The sequence below is a fragment of the Megalops cyprinoides genome, chromosome 24, assembly GCF_013368585.1.
Source record: "Megalops cyprinoides isolate fMegCyp1 chromosome 24, fMegCyp1.pri, whole genome shotgun sequence".
NCBI lineage: Eukaryota > Metazoa > Chordata > Actinopteri > Elopiformes > Megalopidae > Megalops > Megalops cyprinoides.
Window position 1 is genome coordinate 16416022 of NC_050606.1, and position 17076 is coordinate 16433097.

Genomic DNA, 17076 nt, shown 5'->3' on the forward strand with positions numbered 1-17076 from the left:
TAGCACACCACACAATTAACACAGGTGACAGTATGTTGAATGGATGCCCTGAAGGTAAAGGCCTAGATTACCATTACATTCAGGAACTGATTATCAAAAGACATCCTAGATATACACTCCCATGATTCTTGCACTCAAAATCGGTTTACACCTCAGCATCCCCCTTACAGCACTGCCACACTATAGCTGAGGTACAGACTGAGCGGTCTCTGTATCACCTTCCACAAGGCTGCTGGAGGAGTGGGATAGCCCCACGCCATTCGCTATTCAATCTAACTGGGACACATCTGTGACTAGATGATCATTACTAATAGCAGGAGGAATGAAAGCAGTGTACACAGGCTCACCCAAACAAGATGGCCATTTATCCGATTTAATCATCACAGCGGAGGCACTCGAGCGCCGAAAATGAAAGGAACCCTTCCTGTGGTTAACTGATGAGTCACGCTGCCCCCATTTTAAAGTAAAATCGGAAAACAATCTGACACAAGCAAGTAAGCAAGCCAGCCCACACGGGCCCAGACTGTTTATTTAGTATGTGAACCTGGACTTAATTTCAGTCTTCTGAAGAAACAGTCTGCATTTGTCATGTCCAATCTGTCAGCACAAGCACCATTAGATGTTTAAATTATACTCTTTGCAAGCGAAACAGTCTTACAAATGTGCTACGTTCCCCCGAGGCAGATAAAGCTTAGAGACAAACAGAAAAAGGAGAGGAGAATGCAATCTTCTCTTAAAATAGCCCACCCTTGGAAACAGACAGGGCTGAGCACAGCAGGCATAGATTGAGAAATGTTTAAAATGGTGTTCATGGGAAGTGAAGTCCGTAAGTACAGGTTTTTGTGTACTTTTACACCATCTCTGGACTTCATCTCCCATGTTGTGAAGCTTTCTAAACCACAGGAGCTGACGCCCAGTGCAACATCACAATACACTGCACAGTTTTTAAGGCAGTGTGGTCTCAGCTGTGTGGTAACCAACAGCATATGCTTTAAAGAATTGTGCTCTTTGACCAGGGTTCAGGAAAGCTACCCTTTCAGGAAAGCTAGTCTTTCAGAGAAGGTAACCCAAATTGAGATCCTGTGGCTCTCCAAACAGACATGAACTCTGTATGACCAAGGATGGAGTCTCCAGTCCCTTGAAACCCCCCCCCCCCCCACAATCTGGTAAGAAACCTACCCACATTTCGGGAAGAGACAAGAAAAAAAAAAACCAACAAATGCAAGCTCAGACGCAGAACAATAACCTCAAAGATGAGAAAAACAAAAACAACCAGTGGGGAGAGCATTTAAAAACGTAACGCGGTCCAATTAGAAATGACACCTTTAATGTTGACGATGAAAATGGTTTGCCAATGTTGACAAAGTAAAAGTATGAGGAGGAGAGCGACGGGTGGGGAGAATGCGGGGGTGGGGAGTGGAAAAACCAGGAGAGGTTCGTCGGTGTGTTCTGCCGGGTACTCAAAAGATACAGCTCTGCATTCACACAAGGATGGGGGGGGGGGTTGTGATGTCAGAGTGGTAAGTCCCAAGATCGAGTTACAGCCGGTAAAACAAAGCAAGCTTCTCCTTGGAGGACAGGTCACAGCATCCCCGTTTCTGTTTGCAATAAGGCCACTTTAAATAGTTTTTTTTTTTTTTTTTACTGTGTAAAGCAGATCAAAACCTTTTCCTTCCTTGCTGACAGGTTCTACGGAGTCGCCACTCTACAGGCGGATCGGGTCTGGAGTCTCGAGTGTGCGTTTAAAAAAAAAAAAGCGCCGCCGATCAAGCGCAGTCTCCCGGCAACGCCGAGGCTGAGGTTCACCTGAGGTAGTCTCCCCTCCGTCCCGCGCTGCAGCTCCACGCCCCCGTCGCCATTACCGCGCCCAGCCCGTGCGCAACTCGGCCAGCACGCCGCCCGCCAAATCGCTGCGAGTAACAGCAGTTTAAATCCATCGACGACCCCCCTCCCCGCTTGCCGGATGGCTCAAGCCCCGCGGGGAGGGATGGGGGTTCCCCGAGTGACCGTTTCTAAAGCGGAGACCCCCCCCCCCCCCCGTGTGGCACCGCTTCTATACGTCCACGGTAAAAATAAAATGGTTGCTGAAGTATTAAATTTTCACACACAGATTGAAGTTCTAAACTGAGTTCCCCCGCCCCCCCAGTTGCCACTGGCCTTTGAAAAAAAAAGGGGTGTTTTCAGTGTAGGCCCTCCAGGTGAGGTGGTGGCCTGTGCCAGCCCGGTGTATCTGTGCCAGAGCGTGTGGGTGCAGTCCGGTGGTGATCCACACCCATACGTGTTCGAGTTTCCTCCCCCTCCCAGGCGAGGGGCGGGGTCTTGCTGGGTGGGGGCGGGGCAGGTGCGGGGTTACTTGTCCCCCAGGATGGCGTACTGGTTGTCCAGCTGCAGCTGCTGCGCCGAAGCCGGGCCTCCTTCGTCCCTCGCCCGGTTCCTGTGCTTCACCACCTCGAAGGTCTTCTCCATCTCGCGGTCTCTGAAACGCACACGCAAAGCACGCGTCACGCCTTCTGAAAAGCCTGTGCAATGCCCCTGGAGGGGAGAGATCTCATTTTCACCTCACTTAAAATAACTATGTTGCATTTCATTATCATCATTTAGCGGACACTCTCATCCAGAGCAACTTAAATAAGCGCCAATATTTTTCATTTATACAGCTGAATATTTACTGGGGCAACTCTAGGTTGAGTATCTTGCCCAAGGGTACAACAGCAGTGCCTCAGCGGGGAATTGGTAACAAGTCCCGCTCCTGCATATCTACTGACAGCCCCCTCTTTCTTGACCCACTTATATACATGGCAAGTGAGCGCTGGTGTTTGTACAGGAAGAGTCCAGGAAGAGATAAATAAAGGAGAGAGAGATAAAATAATCATCTTCAGCTTCCTCTCACACATTCACTGAATGAAAACCAGCTAAAATACATCTTAAAAATGTGTCGCCTTTTCAGACTCTCTCACTTACATTCTCACACACCAGCCTGTCGCTCGTCATAAATCCAGATTTTGTGGCGTGATGCAATAAATGGGGCATTCATGACTGCTGTAAATATTGGCTGCTCCGAGTCAGGACTGGCTCTAGCTGGACTAACACAATCTTTGATGTGTGTATTCATATAAAATATCTGAAAGTGTGCAGTACAATTTTATTAAAATATTAACAATTCTGCTTTGAGGAACTAAGCAGAATTCCCACTGAAATGATTTAATCAAAATGAAAATCAAGCCTTCCAAGAAATCCCTCTTGGCCCAGGGGCAGAACAGCTGACCTCACACGGCCAGACAAATGCTTATCTGGATCTCTGGCACAAGCTGTGTGCAGGTTGTTTCATAAAGCTCATTAAAACAGCAGGATTCTTTGGCTTTCATTTATAGCTAGGCTGTGATCAAGCTCTCACCTGGTACCAACAGTGTGGTTTTGTGGTCTGATCTCTGATCAGAGAACCACAATGAATGAATGACTGAATGAATTAATAAAACTCGTTACTCAAACTCAAACACCTATCCCCTCATTGCAAAGAGGTCTGTATTCAGTGTGCTCCAGACTCACAGGCCTCTGCCCTTAGACGGGACTTACTTGCGCGTCTCCACGTGTTTGGCGGTAGACAGGAGTGAGGGGAACTGGGCGTCACTGTAGATCTCCGGGGGCCCCTGGTTCTGGCTCCTCTTTGTGGTGGTCAGCCGTGCCCCTGGGGGCCGGTACACTCCTGCCGTTTTCGGCTCTGGGGCCTCCACCTCTGCTGTGGGCAGACGAAGAGGGGTAACTGGATCAGATTCCAAAACAGGCTCCTACCCACCACAATCGGAAGAATTTGGCCCCCCCGTCGGAAGAAGCTTCCCTTTACTCACCCACGGGTGGCGCCGTCGTGGGCGCAGCTGCGGACTTGTTCCAGGGGCCGGACACTTTGTCTCCGCTCACCAGAATGATCTCTCCGTCCTCGCCCACCTCCTCCTTCTCGTACTCCTCCTCCTCCTTCTCCTCGCTGTCAAACACAGATCCCCCCCCCCCCCGGTCACCAACGTCAGCGTGCACGCAGGAGAATGCCGGCGTAGAATGTTCTACATGCTGTGCATGCGTGTGCTAGCCTAGCGGCCTGCCCGCCCAACGTGCCAGACTATTAATGCTTTATTTTACAGACACACTCCTTTGCAGTGCTCAAAGGCACCGTGGACGGTGCTGCACAAAACCCCTGCATTTGGGAAAGCTTCCCTTTAAAACAACCTTTTAAGGGCCACTCAGTAAGTGTGCTGGGTACACTCCACTAACATATTCCCTGACGTTCATGAACAAATGTTTACCGAAAGGCTCAAGTTCCGGTTAAACGTATAGGTTAAATAATAACCAAGTTAAACATGGTTTTCTTCCATTCCTGAGAGCAGCCCCAGGTGCTCTGTAACACTCATGTATGCAATGCCAGGAAGTGAAACGGCTAATGGCTGTAGCCCGAGCTCCAGCAGCTGGAATGGCTGCCACGCGGAGGACTTACTTCAGCTGCAGGGCCTGGACCCGGAGGCCGCTGTAGTCCACCTCCCTCTGCTCGAACTCCTTCCACTCCTCGTCCTCCTGCGAAACGACAACCCACCAGACGCGTCAGCCGGACTCAAGCAGCCCTTTGTGTGACTCCACGCTGTGGGTCCTTACCCCGCCCCACCCCCCCACCATGACTGTAGCGAAAGATGACCTTCACAGGAGCGATCCGGAGTCAGCTGCTTCTGGCCAGCGCGCTGCCCTGAGGGGGGCACCTCGAAATGCTGCGGTAATGAACCCCCTCTCTTTATCATTCAGGAGCAAGTGTTCCACTCCTGCACTGAACCATAACAACCTCTCATATTCTAGGGCAACTGCGCTCTTCTGGTGCACGTAGCCATAACATAACGTCTCTCCCTTATCGTTCTGCGGCAGTGTTCCGCCGCACCGCCTTCGCAGCAGGCCCGGCCTCGGGACGCCGGCCTTCGCTGGTCGGACGCGCGGCGGACTGGGGGAGACCGCCCGCTCCGAGCTAAGTGCATGAATCAAAGGAGGCCTGTCAGCCCGGCGCGGCGCCCCTTGCGAAGCGATTCTTCCGGGAGCGATCATCTGGACAGAGCTGACAGGGAGCCAACCGGGCTCAGAGCACGACGGGGACATTCTGTTCTTCTGAGAGGCTCACGGCGGCTCGGCCAGAGAGCGGACGCCTCCCCCCCCCCCACTCCCCCCAGCCACACAAACCCGGCAACAGGCCCCTACGCATGGACACCAGACAGGCAAGCACAGGGATCCCTACAGTCTCTAGGCAGCAAAACATGGGGCACAATTAGGCCGTAGGAAATTTGGCAAATATGCAAGCCTTATTTCACTGACCTTGATTTGAGCAGTTTCAGCTACACTACAACTTCATAATGATACTACTACTGCTAATAATAACACTAAAATTGTTTCTGGTGTCCATTCTGCACTCTGCATACCCCTACCATTTATATCTGGCCTTTGTCAGCAGGCTGTGCATGTCCTGCGACGCCTCTCTATGCTTAATCGGCCTACAGAGGCACCCCTCCCACGTTTTGCCATTCATCTATGCAATTTGATGATTATTTTATTGCGTTTTTCCAAAATCACACTCCAGTAAAGAGTCTATTTGGCCAGACCCAGCATGTCTGAATAAGCCATCTAGGAAAAATCTAAATCACCCACACTGATCTTTGTTTTTACATACTATTTTTTTTCTCATATTCTCTACAGGGTACACAATTGCAACTGCATATATAGAATGTACGTTCTTCCTGGCAATAAGGAGGCCTTTTAAAGTTCTGGGCCAACCTTGTTCACCTGTAACGCGGGATACCGGTAGCATAAGGGACATCTACAGTATACGTGCTGGTGCCATTACCCTTATTCAACATATGTTAGCTAGCTACCCACTCTTATGCTTCAATCACGTTTGTAAATTAGCTAAGAGCTGGATATGACTTAATGCAACGTTAGAAATCTGAGATTATTGACAGCCATGGCCAACGTGACGGCGCGGTAACGAGTCGAGCGCTTGGCACCTCCGACCAAACGCTGGTGGCGCTAAGACTCAGCATTTAGCGTCCGCTACTCGACACAGCCGTGTAAGTCGGCTAGCTAAATTAACTAGCCACAAGCAATGGCCGCTTTACCGGTTAAATCAGTCTCATTTTATCAAAGACGATGACAAGCACACTGCCGTCATTAAAAACCAAGTCTAACGTCGGAATCATGCTAACGCCGTAATACAAAAGCAGCTAACTGCGTTTCTTTGCGAGCTAACGTTAGCCAACGAAGTTGGAAATGCGGCTAGTTAACTCGGCTAGCGACTACTGAATAAAAAAAATGAAGACAAGCCATGTCATAGATAGCCAGTCATATTCATAACGAGGCATAGTTGACCAAGGCAGTTTAAGAAACTATTCGGTAAATACTGTAGATATATAACAACCATTTTAAGCTGAATGACAGTTCACTTAAAGCTGGCTAGCTCTGGACCGGCATGTGGCTAGTTAGCTTAGCCACCGCGCTAATCAGCTGACTCGCGGGACGCACGCGGGAGGTTAGTCTCGCGCCTGCAACCCTGCGTTCTGGAACTTTGACACGCTATTGTGTCGCCAGCCAGCAAGTGCCGGCAGAAATGCTCCTAACCGAGACCTCCTTTTTAACCTCACGGAGTGCAACTAACTAGCGCTAGCCGCTGCGCTGACGTGAAAAAATCGCTTTGTGGCGACCATACCTTCTCTACCTGCGCGTCCTGATTTTCGCTTTTCGTAGACTTCTCCTTTTCCTTTTTGCCCTTTTTCTGATTAACGGCTCCGGGTGTAAGTGCCTGCTCCTTCCCCTTGCCTTTTTCTTTTTTCTTCTTTTTATCCCGCTTGGCGAAGAAATCGTCCAAGCTCTTCTCCGCACAAGTGCTAGCAATTTCCGCCATTTTTGCTAAAAAAAATATATAGCTGTGTATTATATATTATGAACTCCTTCAGTGTCTGGATAGCGAACCAGCTTCAACGTTTCGATATAATGCCGTCACGACGACTCTACTTGATGGGAATCATTTACGATGTTCCTTTCACGTGTTTAGGTGAAGAAGGACTGGCTCATCGCTGGCTGGCTAGCGACATTGGTTCGGTAACTCTGAACCGCTGACAGTCATGCCGAATATAAGGCAACCGGATGTGCAGCTTCTGTCTATGGGCGGGAGCTTGATTGTTGACAAGTTCTATAGCCAATCAAAAAATGACAAAACGAGATTTTTTTTTTCAACTACCGGGGAGTGGTCTAGGCCGTAGTTGAGCCACATTGATCGCTTCAGCTGAACCGGGGAGGTTTTATACGGTTCGTGGTAGACGGATATGTAGAGCAAGTTTTGTGCAGGCCTGTTTTCTGCTGATTTCTGTCTACAAACAGGATTGTTTCACAAGTCTCAAAAGTCCCTGAAATCGACTTGACAAACTTTCCATAATGTGACCTTTCTTTTTATGGACAAGTTGTAGCTGTTGGGAATTACAGTACCCCTATCATTTTAGCATGAACCACATAAAAATATTTTACGCTCGAACTAGACACACCTAGATATATGCCCATGTGTACGGAGTCTCAGTGTGGCTTCAGGACCACGTATATGCGAAAGCGAAATTCTGTAATGGACGTGATGTTGCGGTCTGGCATGAAAAGGCAATGTTGCTGTTTCAGTAGCCGGCAGCAATCAGGCAGATGTTGTGGCCATATTTCAGTGCCTGTGACAGCTCTACTGTAGATCAATTCCTGGTGTGAACTCTTAGAACAACACATGTAATTCCACTTGCCTAAGAGTCACTGAATAGTCAGTTGCTTTTGATGTTGTTTCTCAGTTGATATGTGTTTATAAATGATATATACTGTATGTATTTTACTATTACACATTATTGTATTTTTTCAATATATCATGTATTATATATCATATATAATTACATATAATCATTGTCCCAGACCCAGGTGGTTTGTCAAAATTAGTGATGTATTGAAGGGTTGCAAAGGGATATAGGCCACCTTGGATGGACTCGTATGTACCAGTACTCATATTTACTTTAGCTAGGGTGACCATACGTCCTCTTTTTCCCAGACATGTCCTCGTTTTGGGACCTAAAACATGTGTCTCGGGAAAAAGAGGATATATGGTCACCCTACTTTAGCATTGTGCTTCTTCCCCTGTTCATGTACAAACATGATTTCAAATGGCTATAAATGACATAAAGGCGATTAAATAGGTCGTATATTGGTAATTGAAACCAAATAGTACATCTGCAGTTGTGTAGAACAAAATGAGAAGTCTCCTCAGCATTACACAGACAGCTCACATGGTTTTGCCACCACATTAGATTCAGTGCTCCTTTCCCAGACGACTGGAAAGACCTGCCAACTTGACAACTGTACTTCACATGGCAGCAATTTGTAATTGTAATTCATGTGGCCTCTTACATAAGTGGGAAAGGTCACATGATTTGGCAGCCATCATGATTGAATTGTGAAATGTATGTGTCTCCTCCTCATGAACCCTTTTTGGTGGCATGCATGTTCAATCCTTGTACTAGGCATTGTCCGTATTGCTAAGCAACATAGCTACCGCGAGTCAATTAGTTTATTAGATACAATGAGCAAGTCATTGTTGTGAAATCACAGGCCACATCCAATTGGGGTTTTGAATTTCAATTCCATACAAGTCAGGTGTTACAATTCAAATTGTTTTTTAATGAGTTCACTTAAATTGTAAAAACTTAAATGATTCCTGATAAATCAGTATTCACTGGTTATGGTGCCGGCCTAAAATGCATACCTGTACAGTGTGCAGGCATTGTGTGTGATCTGAATTAATTACATCACAGACAAAGCTGATGCTGTACTTTTTATTTCAGTTGTTAAACATTGTTTCAGATATTTCTCTCCACACTGATTGTTTTTGTTTCATGTTGTTTTCACGTCAGTACGTACAAGAGTCTTGTAGATTAGCAGTGAAATCTCTATCTCAATATTGGGGATTCTTCCACAGAATTTAAAATTATTATCATCTCATCATTTTTAAATCATATCTTGTATATAAAGTAGTGTATGTTGTATTGGTCCCAAAGACCTACAGTACAATTACCATGGGAACTTTAATCACTACTTAACCTCTGACTCATGATTTTGAACTTTAAGCATTTCCAGTCTTTGGTAAAGTTGAAGCATTTGAACTTGGGTTAAACAGTGGTTATGGGGGTTTAACGGTTGTTTGTTTGAATGGATGTGAAGACATAGTGGAAAAACATATCACATGAATTTGCATATTAGTAATTTCAAAGGATTGGGTATTGCCCTTATCTAACCTGAAAGTTACTTAACTCTGAAAGACACATAAAAGTGAAACTCTTGGACGTAAGGTCTCTGTCCTAACATAATATCAGTTATTGTCCTCTTCCAAGTTTGGGTATAATTCCTGACATTAAAAGTAAAATTACAATTGTTAAAATATTTTGGTGCCATTTCCAGGTTTTCCAGGCTTTGTTGATAGAACACTCCATTATATGTGATCCTGAAGCCCTAAAGAAGTATTATAATAAGACAAAACAATGTCCCATCTTCATAAGACACCCCAAGTTAAGTGTCATCCCCAGTAAACAGGACTGATCAAGAGAGATGGGTGTTTTCATACACAGGTGCAGTTTTTATTCAGGTCACACAAAAGAACACTGTATGCCAGATGAAAACAGCTCTCTCACACAGAGACCTGAAGAAATGACAGTCCGAGAGCACCTGTGGAGACAGGCAGAGTCCCGTCTTCCCAAAGCCGTAACACAAGTGCAGGCACACCAACTGCAGATCTTTTTTTTCTTTCTAGAGAAGGCGGTGATGGTTTCATTCAGTATGCCTGTGTAAAGTATGGAGTAGGGTCACATCATTCTTTCACTAGCTCTTCTGCTGTGGTTGACTTTGTGGGTCAGAAGCTCCTGAAATAAAAAAAAACAAAAAACAAAAATAATGATAGTTTGACAATGTGCCCTGAGTAATAGGCTTTCATCCCCTTTCATATTTTATGATTTAACTCATAATTTAATGCTATAATTTGTATTATATTTGATTGGCTCACTATTTCAAGTCTTTTTTATATAACAGAACAATGCTGACAATCTTTCTTTTGGAAACATTGCCTTTTCTCCCACATCCCTTGGTTAAGGCAAACTGCCCACGTTGCTGAACGCTCACACAATATATCCATTATAGTTTCACAGAACACAGAGCAAATCAACGGGATGCTATTGAAGAGGAGTCTTTAGATAACCGACCGTCACTCTGTGCAGCACTGTGGGGTTCCGGGGATGGAGGGGATGGGGGTGCTGGAGTCTCACCCTCTGCAGGGTCTCCTGGTTGCCTATATATAGACACAGCACACACAGTCAGGTACACGGGATATGGCAGGATATTACACAGACACACACAGGGCATACTGCATGATATCACACAGTCACTGACAGGGGATATAGCATGATATCACACAGTAGCATGCAGAGGGTAGAGAACGATATCACATAGTCACACATGGGACACAACAGACTGTCACAAAATGGAGATACGGCATGGTATCACACAGTCACACAAAGGGGATACAGAATGATGTCACAGTAATGCACAGGGGGTACAGAATAAAATCACGGTAATCCATAGGGGGTACAGAATGATATCACAACGTCACACACAGGAGGCTCAGAATGATGTAACACACACATAGCCAGTAATGGCACACACAGTCATGCACAGAGGGAGTAGAATATTACACAGGACAAACTCAGGTGCACACAGGGAATGTAGCATAACAACCTTGAGGACATTCAGTCATTCAGTGGAAGTTATGGCTTTGTATGCTGTTCAAACTGAAAGACAATTGTCAAAAATATCACACATGGGGCCCTGATAGCCACACATAAGGTTTAAAAGTGAGCTTACATCATTGTTTTGGTGTATAAATACAGTACTTCTCAAATAATTGTGAATTGTTTGTGTAATACTACATGTTGTGGATGTTGATTCATTGTGCTTATTGCTTGGTTTTGGATGTTTCTGAAATTCTGTTAAAAATGGATCCCAGCATGATATATGTCAATACGTTAATGAAAACATGTCTTGAATACGTAAAGGCCTATTTTATGTACAGTCATCATTTCTGTCGATGCATGTGACTGTTGTTAACACTAGGTGGCGCTACATACTTTTCTGTTAAAGTTACATTTACGTTTATATTTTGTCACTCAGGAGATGCTCGAATTCACAGCAACATTCATCGTTGACATCCAGAAGAGCTTCTCCAAAGTTACTCCAGAAGTCAAGCACAAAGATGACGAACTACATCAAACACGCAATTAGCTGCAATGCTAAGCACCACACTGTTAAATGCAACACGGTTTAAGCAGTAACAAGAAGTTCCGTAAACGCAGTTGCTGTCGGGTATTTTGTTTTGTTCAACCTCCAGCTGAACAATTTACTTCTGTGTAATTTAAGTTTTATTAAGAAAAAAACATAGTCTTGAAGAGTACGGAGAAGAACATCCTGAATTATTGACACACGCTTGCTGGGAGGTGATTAGACAGTCTGAGAAGAGATTTGAGGAGGTCTAATGTTACTGGATAGACCAAGGTAATCTGGGAAGACTTTTAAGCAGTTGAAATATGATTAGTTCGCACATGATAGGAACTACTCTTCTTGGGAGCTTAAAAACAGAAGAAGGGGAGCTTGTGTATCTTCTGCTCCCAAAAAACAGATCCAAGATCAAGGTTCAGCAGCCTTCATCATAATGCCATTGATTTTGTGTATTCAACAGTGATCCAGGACAGTTTACATGATAGGGAGATTTCATTCATTCAATTCATTATTATTCATCACTGTCATTTAGCAGACGTTGTTATCCAGAGCGACTTACATGTGTTGCAATTCCTACATAATCCCCATTTATACAGCTGGATATTTACTCAGGCAACTCTGGGTTAAGTACCTTGCCCAAGCGGGGGATCGAACGGACGACCTTTTGGTCACAAGCCCTGCTCCTTAACCGCTACGCCACACTGCCGCCCCGTCACTCACGTGGGTGGCTGGAATCGGCTCTCCTCTCCGTCCAGGATGCCGTGGTAGGTCCCGATCTCCAGCTCGAGCCTCATCTTGTTGGCGAGCAGCGTGTCGAAGTCGCGGCGCTGCTGCTCGATATCGCAGCGCACGTCGCCCAGCTCCGCCTCCAGCTTGCCGATGACCGAGCCCAGGTTCTGCAGCTCGATGTCGTGCCAATGCCTGGCGTCGTTAAGGGAGTTCTCCAGACCCCGCTTCTGCAAAAACACGCACACAAGAGTCAGTCAGGAGCTGTCTGCACAAAACGTGCACACACACACACACACACACAAACACACAAACACACACAAACAAATTTACAGGTGGGACAGTCAGTTGGGAGCTGTCTGCACACGCACACACCCTTACAGTCACACACATGCACACAAACACACAGGCTGGATACTCAGTAAGGAGCTGTCTGCCCACAGGTGTGCACGCACACACACACACACAAACACACAGGCAGGATACTCAGTCAGGAGCTGTCTCCATGCATACACATGCAGACATACACACAGGCACACATGCACACACACAAGGGACGGACAGTTACGTACATGTGCAGGGACTGATATAAACAGCTTTGTGAAGGTGCGGGAACTGATAAGCCTGTAGATACATAGTGATGAATGTTACGTGCACAACTGCAGAAAGGACAGTCAAAGGGGGCCGGTGTGTGTAGGTGTTTAGGCAGGTGTGCACTGTGATAGCAGCAGGTGTGTGTATTTATTGGGTCCCAAGTGGCTGGAGTGCAGCATTGTGGTGCCCCTGAAGCAGGGCAGTCACTGCGGCCCCAGTCAGTCACCCTCCACAGCGCAGAGGAGCCGGCGTTAGGGAGGCCGTACCAGCGCCCTCATGGACTCGATCTCAGCCTGCAGGCTCTGGATCTTGCAGCCGGCGTCGTTGCACTCTGACTTCAGGCTTTCCAGCTCCTTCTCCTCGTGGCTCATCTTGGTGTTCAGGGTTTCGGCCTGCTATGTGCCCACGGGGGGAGGGAGACAGAGGGAGTGAGGGTAAGTATGCAGTAAGGGAGAGTCACTAATCCTCATCAGTTAAACCAAAGTCCACAGTGTTAAATGAGAAGAGATTTGAGGAAGTCAATGTTACTGGACAGACCAAGGTAATCTGGGAAGACTGAAATATCATTATCAATCATCTGAAATATCATTACTTCACACATAATAGGAGCTGCTCCTTTTGGGACCTTAAGGACAGAAGAAGGGGAGCTTTGTGTATCGTCTGCTCCTAAAAAACTGATCTAAGATCAGGGTTCAGCAGCCTCCATCATAACCCCTGATCATGCTGTGTCGGGACATATTTGTTGTAACAGAACTGCTGTGCTCCTTCACAAAGAATTTTAAAAGGCTGCTGCTGACATGCAAGCTGTAAGCACATACGGCTATGCTAATTACACCGATCTAGCTAACAGAACATTGTCTCAGCACTGCTGCAACATTATGGTAATGAAGCTGCAGCAGCAGATACTGAAGTCAGTGAAGCCAATGCACCACTGTCGTGCCACTGCTTACGGTGGCCGGCACACTGATATTTCGTCTGTATAAGCCAGTCGGCTGGCTGGGTTAGATCCGGTGCTCAGAGTACCTTGTACTCGAGGTAGGCATCTGTCTCGGCCCGGTTCTTCTCGATGGCTTTCTCCCAGTGGGAGCGGATGTACCCCAAGATCTGGTCCAGGCTGGTCTCGATGGGGGCGTCCGGCTCGTCCAATTGCCGGCCAGCCAGTTCGTTGTATAGGACTCTCACGTCCTGCAGGTGGCGACAAACACACTGGCTATCCTGAACGAGTCTCTGAATCCTGTTGTTGTTACATTGTAGAGATGAGTTACATCCAAGCAGGTGGTCTACTGAAAATGTACCCATTTTACAACCCTAGAACCTTTTTTATAAGGGTCTTGATATTATCACTCTTTTTGCCAATATGCTTGCGTGTATAATTGCTGCTATGTGATTTTTGTGAACGCGATGTAGTATCACTCTTGACTGGGGACTGACCCTTGACCTCTCACCTCCTCATAGTTTCTTGCCAAGTCCTCCAGCTCGGCCTTCATGCTATCAATCTGGGTTTCAAGGTCCATTTTGGTCAGATTGGCATCGTCGATCACTTTGTACAGAGCGTTGATCTCCTCCTCCACTGCCTTGCGGAAGGGCTGCTCATTCTCGTATCTACGGATAGAGTGAGTGACAGGGTGGATGGGTGTGAAAGAGAACGAGTGCAGTGTTTTCCTTCAAAACATCCAAAACAGTCACCCTCAAATATACAGTACCAGTCAAAAATTTGGACACATCTGATTAAGATAATGAGAACCATGCATTCAAAGACATTTTGATCTAAAGACTTAAATGCTTGAAATTTGTTGAACAAATGAATTAAATTTCTTTCCATAAAATCAATTTTAAAATATTTTTTTAAAGAATCTAAAATATAAGATTGTGGAAAATAGTAAAAAAAAAAAAAGAAAAAATCCTTCTATGAGCAGGTGTTCTACTGCTACTTCTATACTGTTCTATGCCAATAACAGACTGATATGCAAGGAGGGATCTCTTTGACAGAAAAAAAAAATCATTTAATAAAGTGTAACAATGCAATGAATATGTGATTAATACATGTATGTGCATAATATTGCAATATATTTGTGATTTGTACCAGAAATGTAAAAATGTAGACGTTGCAGCAGCGTTCTATGGACCAGTAACAGAAAGTGAGGCTGGGAATGAACATGCCAGTTGTGAATATTGGAAGCCTGTGAACGGCACCTGTTTGCTTGTGGCAGTATTATTATTCTTTCTGATACTCGCATTTATTTTTCCCAGAATTCCCCTGTTATGTCACTTAACATTCTCTTGGACTGTGCAGTAACTGTGGTGTCTTCAGTTTCAGAACCAATGTTACAGTGGGAAATCATGAACAATCCATAATCTGTCTTGTACTATATGTACTGTATGTCTTGCTGATATCCCACTTATGACACCAGTACTGTTTGCTGTATCGTCATCACAGGGGAAATCTGACCCAGTACTATGTGAGGTATCAAAGCCATGTATCTCTCTGAGGTACAGAGTCACTGTGAGAGGGACAGGTAAGGGGTGGCCACTCACCTGTCCTTGAAGTCCTCTGCAGTGGCCTGGATGTTCTCTGTCTGAAGCATGAGCCTGGCATTGTCCAGGATGGCCTCACTCACCTAGGTGACATCAGAGCGTTAGTGTTACCCTGGGGACACTGGAGGCACTGCCAAGCACGGGAAAGTCACCTTATACCATCCAGAGGCAGGGCAGTGCCTTAAGCTAATATGTTCTCACAACGTTATTGCAGCATTGTTGCAACATTATGATGATGTCACAACAAGATAGTGATGTTGTGAAAATGTTACCTATGCATTTGTGTTCTTTTCACTTGCATTTAATGAGTGCATATACAGCACGTACATATGGGTGTATATTTGCTTCCACAGATTTTTCAGTGTGGCTTGATCATGTTTTTACTGGTTGTGTAAATATGTGTCAGTTGTGTGTTTCTGTGTCTGTCTGTTGATTCTGAGCTGTTCTGTGTTATTTTTGACTTTAGATCACTCTTGATTTTCTCCTTGTTTCCAAACTCTCCTTGTTTGACAAACATTTTGCACGTTTTCCTCACAAAAACTTCCTCACATCCAAACACTAATACCTGAACTTAAGATAAGTCTTAAACTAAGTCTTAAATGAAGTAATCTAAGTAAACATGATCTGGACGGTAACAAGTCCTCAATGACAGTGATGGTAAGAATGAAGGCACACAGAGGTTGTTCTTCACATCACCCTTTGGACTGAGCTCACCCCCGCCTCCCTTCTCGTCCCCCCTCCTTATTGCCCCCAGTCCCCGCTCCTGCCCCCCCCCCCACCTGTCGGTAGATGTCCTCCCAGTCCTGCCGCAGGGTGCCCCAGGTCCCGGCGCTGGAGGCCTTGCGGTCGAGGCAGTGGCGGATCTGCTCCTCCAGCTGCTGGTTGAGCTGCTCCAGGGCGCGCACCTTGTCGCGGTACTCAAGCAGGCAGCCGTTGAGGCTCTCGAAGCCCGGCTGGTGGTACCCGCGCTCGCCCGGCTGCGGCAGCACGGGCACGGTGGAGCTACGCAAGCCCTGCAGGAAGACGCTGCTGATGCCCAGCGCCCGGCGTGACACCCGCGCCCCCAGGCTGCTGGCCCCGCCCGCCGGCGCCATCCCCACAAAGACGCCGCGGGGCGCGGCGGTGATGCCGGTGCTCACCCGGCCCGGGCCGCCTGGGCCGCCCGCCCGCTCCCCGGCGGACGCCGGGGCCGGCTGGCCCAGGAAGGAGGATCGTCGTCTCGGCAGAGGCATTGGTCTTTTTTCCTTCTCTTCCCCCTCGCGTTTCACAGCGCTGTGGCCGGCAGGCTGCTCGCCCGTGGGCGTTGCTCCTCTCTGATATCCCCCGGGCCCGGCGCGCACCTCCCACCTCTCAGTGAGCTCGGCGGCCGCTCGGACGACGCCCCCCCCCCCCTTTATTGTGGGACGGGCTTCTGGAAAGGGGCGCCTTTGTGTGGCGCGATTGTGCGATTGTCCGCCCGCGGCCCCCGCGCGCTTTGTTCAGCGAGGAGGGGGGGTGCCGGAGGCCCCGGGGGGAGGGGGGGAGGAGGAGGAATGCCGCTTTTTTCGGCTGTATCAGCACTGTGGCCCTCTCAGGAAAGCTCCATTGATCACTCCATCACCCACAATGGTAAACTCTACCCTAGAATGCACAGTCACCGGCGGACAAAGCGTGCATGTGGAAACTGTGTCGTCATCACATTGGGGGCCTGGGGGGGGAGATGCCCCTGAGAAACAGCGAGCATTGTGGGGGGGCACACAAATGCATGTCATGCGCAAACAGGGGGGACAACATCCAGCGCATGATGGGCTTGAGGTGCATTCTGGGTGGCTCTCCGAGGCCTATGCCCAGGGCGTGTCACAATACACCCGCTCTGGTCCTTTCACTACA

The 17076-nt window shown here is 47.2% G+C and overlaps 2 protein-coding genes across 3 annotated transcripts; both read right to left on the reverse strand.

Annotated features, from left to right (window-relative positions):
• Nucleotides 1-1212: 1212 nt before the first annotated feature.
• LOC118771250 (protein CDV3 homolog) lies at nucleotides 1213-7131 on the reverse strand. Of its 2 annotated transcripts, none has more exons than XM_036519191.1 (5): nucleotides 6722-7131; nucleotides 4484-4560; nucleotides 3846-3979; nucleotides 3574-3733; nucleotides 1213-2476 (listed from the first exon to the last, which is right to left on the reverse strand). In XM_036519191.1, exons 1-5 carry the CDS (start codon nucleotides 6914-6916, stop codon nucleotides 2350-2352), a joined length of 693 nt encoding a protein of 230 aa, XP_036375084.1. In that variant the 5' UTR covers nucleotides 6917-7131; the 3' UTR covers nucleotides 1213-2349. The 2 variants fall into 2 exon arrangements, with proteins under 2 accessions (XP_036375084.1, XP_036375083.1); XM_036519190.1 differs by having other exon boundaries at nucleotides 3574-3736.
• Nucleotides 7132-9753: 2622 nt separating this feature from the next.
• bfsp2 (beaded filament structural protein 2, phakinin) lies at nucleotides 9754-16439 on the reverse strand. Its single transcript, XM_036519371.1, has 8 exons — nucleotides 15987-16439; nucleotides 15208-15290; nucleotides 14118-14274; nucleotides 13696-13857; nucleotides 12939-13067; nucleotides 12073-12308; nucleotides 10284-10369; nucleotides 9754-9947 (listed from the first exon to the last, which is right to left on the reverse strand). Exons 1-8 carry the CDS (start codon nucleotides 16437-16439, stop codon nucleotides 9907-9909), a joined length of 1347 nt encoding a protein of 448 aa, XP_036375264.1. The 3' UTR covers nucleotides 9754-9906.
• Between the last annotated feature and the right edge of the window lie 637 nt (nucleotides 16440-17076).

Coding starts and splice junctions, on each gene's coding strand:
- LOC118771250 (XM_036519190.1), bottom strand. CDS start 6,916: ATGGCGGAAATTGCTAGCACTTGTGCGGAGAAGAGCTTGGACGATTTC. Junction 4,561..6,721: donor AGGACGCGCAGGTAGAGAAG/GTATGGTCGCCA, acceptor GTCGTTTCGCAG/GAGGACGAGGAGTGGAAGGA. Junction 2,477..3,573: donor AAACACGTGGAGACGCGCAA/GTAAGTCCCGTC, acceptor TGTGCGTTTCAG/AGACCGCGAGATGGAGAAGA.
- bfsp2 (XM_036519371.1), bottom strand. CDS start 16,439: ATGCCTCTGCCGAGACGACGATCCTCCTTCCTGGGCCAGCCGGCCCCG. Junction 15,291..15,986: donor GGGAGGACATCTACCGACAG/GTGGGGGGGGGG, acceptor GATGTCACCTAG/GTGAGTGAGGCCATCCTGGA. Junction 14,275..15,207: donor GCAGAGGACTTCAAGGACAG/GTGAGTGGCCAC, acceptor CTCTATCCGTAG/ATACGAGAATGAGCAGCCCT.